Source organism: Triticum aestivum, chromosome 7A, assembly GCF_018294505.1.
Source record: "Triticum aestivum cultivar Chinese Spring chromosome 7A, IWGSC CS RefSeq v2.1, whole genome shotgun sequence".
NCBI lineage: Eukaryota > Viridiplantae > Streptophyta > Magnoliopsida > Poales > Poaceae > Triticum > Triticum aestivum.
In genome coordinates, this window is record NC_057812.1 from 560,262,389 (window position 1) to 560,268,781 (window position 6,393).

At 54.9% G+C, this 6,393-nt stretch overlaps 1 protein-coding gene across 2 annotated transcripts; it reads right to left on the minus strand.

Moving 5' to 3' along the window:
• Nucleotides 1-2,948: 2,948 nt before the first annotated feature.
• LOC123148239 (protein NRT1/ PTR FAMILY 8.3) lies at nucleotides 2,949-5,797 on the minus strand. 2 transcript variants are annotated; one of them, XM_044567619.1, is made up of 5 exons: nucleotides 5,637-5,797; nucleotides 4,944-5,091; nucleotides 4,735-4,837; nucleotides 4,449-4,666; nucleotides 2,949-4,348 (listed from the first exon to the last, which is right to left on the minus strand). In XM_044567619.1, the coding sequence occupies exons 2-5, from the start codon at nucleotides 5,004-5,006 to the stop codon at nucleotides 3,092-3,094; spliced, it is 1,641 nt and encodes a 546-aa protein (XP_044423554.1). In that variant the 5' UTR covers nucleotides 5,007-5,091; nucleotides 5,637-5,797; the 3' UTR covers nucleotides 2,949-3,091. The 2 variants fall into 2 exon arrangements, with proteins under 2 accessions (XP_044423554.1, XP_044423555.1); XM_044567620.1 differs by lacking the exon at nucleotides 5,637-5,797 and adding an exon at nucleotides 5,209-5,581.
• Nucleotides 5,798-6,393: the final 596 nt, after the last annotated feature.

Genomic DNA, 6,393 nt, shown 5'->3' on the forward strand with positions numbered 1-6,393 from the left:
AACGAAGTCTGTGAAGGTTTGGGAGTCTACCTTGAAGACTTACCAGAGTGATTGGGCGATGTCTGTGTGACCTTAGCTCAAGGGGAATACGGTGAGGACTGGGTGTCCTGAGCTGCGTGTTCAGGACTGGGTGCCGGGACTGTGTGTCCTCAGGTTTAAATACCTAGCCGCCCTAACCAGACGTACAGTTGTCACAGCAACTGGAACTGGTCCAACACATCATTGTCTTCAACGAGTCACTGGTTTCATCCTTCCCTTCTCTTTACGTACTGTTACTCCTTGTGAAGTCATTGTATGATTGCACTATCTTATATCTTCACTGAGTGACTGCGTGTTCTGTTTGGCTTCATAATGTCTTCCTACCTGATCCTTACTACATTGCTGCTATTAGTCATTGTGCGTTCTCTCTATTGAATACTTGACTATGGCTTGCCTAGTGTAGTCCACCTTTCGCTGCAGGGTAATAGGTTTATTTCTATCGTTTGTCTTCATAACTTCCACGTTTTGAAGACTTTCATAAAAATCGCCTATTCACCCCCCTCTAGTCGATATAACGCACTTTCATTTACTTACCTCAAAGCCTGTTAGAAGGCTGGCACAGGCTTCAGTCAGTCCGCTCTTAGCGGACCGAACCTTCTGGATCACCACACTCATAATAGTGCGGTGCTCCTCGTCGATGGAGGCGCCGTTAAGCGTCTCCAGCAAATTTTCCGGTGCCTCCGGTTGGACGGAGGTCACCGACTCGGTAGGCTTGCTCCTCTTGGAAGGAGGCTGCCTACCGGAGTCTGGAACCGTTGAAGGTTCCGGTGCGGTGTCCGGCTCAAGGTCGAACTTGGAGCCCTTTGGGGTTCTATCCCCTTTACACCTGGAGTCCGAGAGGTTGCCTTGCAGTGCCCCCATGACCACCTCCTCCTGGCTTGGAACCTGTTGGGACGCCACCTCGGCGCCGTCCGTAGGGTGGGGGGAGGAAGCCGTCGGAAGCGAATTCACATCCGATGAGTCCAGGGAGCCGCTCGACGACTCGTCGAGCCCGGCCTTGGGCGGACTGCACAATCATGTTCGACGTAAGGAAAAGCTGTGCAATGGGGGAATACTATGAATCACTCTGGTATCCGGATACTTACGATTTCGCCAGGGGCTTGGCCCTGTGCGGCCACTCCTCTTCGCTGTCGTCGGCGTTGGTGGAGTAGTCCGGAGGAGGGGTATTCCCCCTCTTGGACCCTTCGGCCTCCCCGGTTGGGGCGGCCTTCCTTTTCTTCCCTCCCCCCGCCTGGGGGGGGGGAGAGGTCTCCTCTTCCTCCTCCTCGTCTTCATGGGAGGAGCGCGCCTTGGAGTCATCGGATGGTGAATCCGACACCTCCTGGCGCCGGGCACTCTTTCGAGTCCCTGTGGCCTTCTTCTTGGCCTTCTTCTCCGGCACCACCTAAGGTGCCGGAACCAGCAGCTTCGCCAAGCGAGCGTCCGCTGGGCCTTCGGAAAAAGGAGCCGGACAGTTGATCTGTCCGGACGTCTCCTGCCAATCCTGTCAAAGGTAAGGGAACTTAGATCCCGCATGGAGTCAAACTATGAAAAACTAATATCCTGTAAAAGGTGAAAACAGCTTACCGCACGAGCGTGACACTGCATGCTGAATCCGCGATCCTCGGTAGCGGATGCGGGGGCCTCGGTGCCCTTGAAAAGCACCTTCCAGGCATCTTCGTATGTCGTGTCGAAGAGCCTGCTCAAAGTTCGGTGCCGTGTCGGGTCGAACTCCCACAGGTTGAAAGCCTGTTGTTGACACGGGAGGATCCAACGGATGAGCATAACCTGGACTACATTGACAAGTTTGAGATTCCTGTCCCACAGGGTTTGGACGCATGTTTGGAGTCCGGTCAACTCTCCTGTTTTACCCCACGACAGGCCCGTCTCTTTCCAGGAGGCGAGCCGCGTAGGGGGTCCGCATCAGAACTCGGGGGCTGCGACCCATTCAGGGTCGCGCAGCTCGGTGATGTAAAACCACCCCGACTGCCACCCCTTTAGGGACTCCACGAAGGAGCCCTCGAACCATAGGACGTTGGGCATCTTGCCCACCATGGCGCCTCCGCACTCCGCTTGGGTGCCGCGCACCACCTTCGGCTTGACATTGAAAGTCTTGAGTCATAGGCCGAAATGGGGGCGGATGCGGAAGAAAGCCTCGCACACGACGATAAACGCCGAGATGTTGAGGACAAAATTCGGGGCCAGATCATGGAAATCCAGGCCATAGTAGAACATGAGCCCCCCGGACAAATGGGTGGAGAGAGAAGCCCAGTCCGCGGAGGAAATGGGGGAGGAACACCACCCTCTCATGGGGCCTAGGGGTGGGGATGAGCTGCCCCTCTTCGGGAAGCCGGTGCGCAATGTCGTTAGACAAGTATCCGGCCTTCCTCAGTCTTTTGATGTGTCCCTCCGTGACGGAGGAGACCATCCACTTGCCTCCTGCTCCGGACATGGCTGGAGAAGGTTGACGTGGGGTGTGCGGACTTGGGTGCGGGAGCTTGAGTGCGCGGAAATGGATAGGCAAAGGAGAAAGAAGGCGTGGATGAAAAGGTGGATCCTTATCCCCTTATATGGGCGAACACGACTATGCACCCCCACCAGCCTGGTAAAACTCGCTTATGACACACATGCATGAAAGGTTCAAGTTGCTAACCGCGATCGAGGAGGAACCTCAAGTGTGGCTCCAACACTTCATATCATGTTTGTTTCACGCTGTTGGGCATTTCATCAAACACCTTGTGTGCATAAGAGGAACCAAAAGCAAACCTACACCCCCTTGTGAAGAGAAGTGGCACCAAATGGCTAAGTGAGTGCGCTGAACTGGTATATATAGGGGAGGAGCTTTAGTCGCGGTTGGCCAGGCCAACCGCGACTAAAGGCCTTTGGGCACCTTTAGTCGCGGTTGGCCTGCCCAACCGCGACTAAAGCCCCTCACGTGCACCAGCTGGCCACCGAGCGCCCTGGCCCAAGCCTTTGGTCGCGGTTCGTCTGCCGAACCGCGACTAAAGACTTCATTAGTCGCGGTTCCTACAGTTTCGCGACTAATGGGGCTGGACGGAAGCCTCTTTTTCTACTAGTGGCAGTAGACGAACTGCAACAGGTTAAGCACGCTGAGAGCCGCCATGAACCAGAAGAAGTAGTCAAGGTGGCCTTGGTCGAGGTTGTCCGGGATCCACCCCGTGGCCGACGCGACGGCGCCGAGCAGGCCAGAGTTGAGGTAGTTCCCGCCAGCGACGGCGAGCTGCGCGAGCGCCACACCCAGGCTCTTCATGGACTCCGGGGACTGGTCGTAGAAGAACTCGAGCATGCCGATGCTGGTGAACACCTCGGCCGCGCCCAGCACGAAGTAGCACGGCGCCAGCCACATGATGCTCATCGAGGTCTCCGGCGCCGCCGCCAGCCGCCTCGTCTCGACCGACGCGGCGTACGCCATGGCGGCCGCGGACAGAGCAAGGCCGACGCCGATGCGCTGCAGCTGCGTGAAGCCCCTGTCCTGATCGGTGACGCGCCGCGCGAGCGGCACCAGCACGGCGTCGTAGATGGGAACCCAGACGAGGACGCTGACAATGTCAAAGGTGGAGATCGACGCCGGCGGCACGACACAGGTGCCGACGCGGTTGTCCATGGCCATCCCCAGCTCGATCATCGTCGACGACATCTGCGCGGTGACCGCGAAGAAGACCAGCGTCGACGCCCAGACGGGGGACATCCGCAGCAGCATCTTCAGCTCCTCCACCTGCGACACCGCGCAGAGCCGCCACGGGCCCTTCTTCTCCGTCGACGGCATCACGATCGCAGCCTTGTCAAAGAACCTGAATTGACTGGTATGCTCCGCCCCGCCATGTTCGTGCAGGGCCGAGGCATCATCGGGCAGCTCGAGACGGCAATTCCTTGCGGCGGCGACAACCACCTGGAAGACCCTCGTCAGCGGGCTACCTCCCACTCCCAGTGGCTTGTACCTGTATATCTTCCCGCCGGCAACGAATACGGCGAGGCCGAACCCGATGAGCACCGTCGGGATCGCGAGCCCGACGGTCCACCCGATGTTGTCCTGCACCCATACGAGCAACGTCGCCGACAGCAGCGAGCTGATGTTGATCGAGAAGTAGTACCAGTTGAAGAAGGATCCCTTGGCCACCCGCTCCGCCGGGTCGGCAACGTCGAACTGGTCGGCGCCCAGGGCCGTGGCGCAGGGCTTGATCCCGCCGGTGCCGAGGGCGACAAGGTAGAGCCCCAGGTATACGGCGGCGCGATGGACACCACTGCTCTCGTCGGAAAAACGAGGCAGGAGCCAGGGAAGCGCCGTCGATGATGTCATGATGAGCATCCCCTGACAGAATTTTCAGAAATGTTGCACAGCATTTTTTACAGTAAATTCAGAAACGTTGCGGATTAAACTGATCGGATGGCATTCTGGTTGCCTCACTTACAAAGATGTAAACAGAGAGGAAGATTGCAATTGTCGAGTATCGTCCCCAATAAGAATCGGCCAAGAAAGCTCCGACGACCGGCGTGATGAAGCAGCTGCCGACCCAGGTGGACACATTCCTCGCGGCGTCGACGTTGCTCTCGTGGAGCACCGTCGTGAGGTAGGTGACCAAGTTCTTGGAGACGGCGAAGAAGCACAAGCACTCGCTGAATTCGGCGCCTGAGTTATACAGGTTACTTTAGAAGAAAGGCGCAAAAAGCATATGTGTTGTAAACTGTGCGCAGTACCTAGGATGAAGACGCATGCTCTCCAGTTGCCGGTGCTCTGCTTGAGAGCAGGCTGTCTGTAGACATCAACTGTTCCATCACTGGTGTATCTTGAACACTCGTCCTGAACAACAAATGCAGAGACTAAATTTGATCACCAAATTCCACACTATAGGATGCCAACTAGGCAGCAGAGATGTTGGTTCAGCAGAGAAATATCTAGAGATCACCTGCGGCTGTGGAGGCAGGCAACGGTGGTTCAGAAGTGGCCTCTCCTCGTCTGCTGCTTCCATCTTAGACACTCCCGAGCTAGCCTTGAGAAATATTTCTTGCAAGTTCCTGCGAAGAACTCCGTGTACACCGGTCTATATAGACATCCTGTAGTGTAGTGTAGACTGATTGGATGATACAAAGAAGAAAGAAAAACTGAATCGGGATAAGCAAAAGAATAATACTACTCCAAGATGCTTGTAATTGTCTCCACGTTTGTTCTACCTGCATCGCAATTGCACCGGCCAGATCCAGCGACAGGACAATGATAATAATTAAGAGTATCATTTAGTAGCCTTAATTGGGTCGGCGACACGAATGGTGAACAAGCCGACTCTTTTTTTTCTTCTTCTTCTTCCCATGTTGAGTTGCTGAACTGCTCAGGTAAATTGAGGGAAGGTGCTGCGGCGTAGGCAAGGGGGTTCCTTCTACTAATAGACTATCATCCTGTGCTCCCAGCCTCAGACTGCGATCTCTTGCTTGGACTTTCAGGTTCATGTTATGCGACAACTGTTCTGTGCCGACCAAGCTCGAGTTTGAGACAAAGGCGGAGAGAGAGAGAGAGAGAGAGAGAGAGAGAGAGAGAGAGAGAGAGAGAGAGAGAGAGAGAGAGAGAGAGAGAGAGAGAGAGAGAGAGAGAGAGAGAGAGAGACCTGATGAGTGAGGCTGAGCCCTGTTCTTCCCTCTCCTCGCGGAGGAAGACGAATGCGGCAGCAGATTCCTACCTCCTGCAGTCCTGCGCGCTTTAAAGGAGGAGGAGCAACTGTATATCTCCAAACTAAACTAATTTAAGCTAGCCTACAACCTGCAGAAAGAACAAGGGCACTGGAAACATAGCCATCAGCCCATCACTCACCACTCACTGTACTGTACACCATCCTCGCCCGTCGCTTTCTAACAGTTCTCTGACCAATTATTTCATTTCCGCTTGCCGTAAAGACACAAAAAGAGAGAGAAAACATGCCCACCGTATCAGTTTGGCCTGAAATATCAAACCTCTCGTTCTGCACCGAGACGTGTGCCGTGCTGAGCATTGTGGTGGGGAACGCTGCTTCGGTGCCTTAAAGCATCTGCCTTTGGGTCTATGACAAGTGGGTATGAACAGGCACCTGCCTCATCCTCGCCCGTCGCTTTCTAACAGTTCTTTGACCTATTGGGTCCACCTGTCATAGGCCCAAAGATAGGTGTCTTTAAGGCACCGAAGCTCAGTCCTGTGGTGGGCTATTAGTCGATGGACAGTAACTCTATCTGTCAGGTCCCTGACAATGTTGTCTCTACTTCAGCCTTAATTCTGTGCAGGAGGCTAGAGACCTGAGTAATGAGAATGGTTTTGTTGTCGGGCAGTAAAGTCCGCAGCCGTTAATTTGAGGACGAGGCATGTGTGCGAGTGAGAGTATGATTAATAATAGA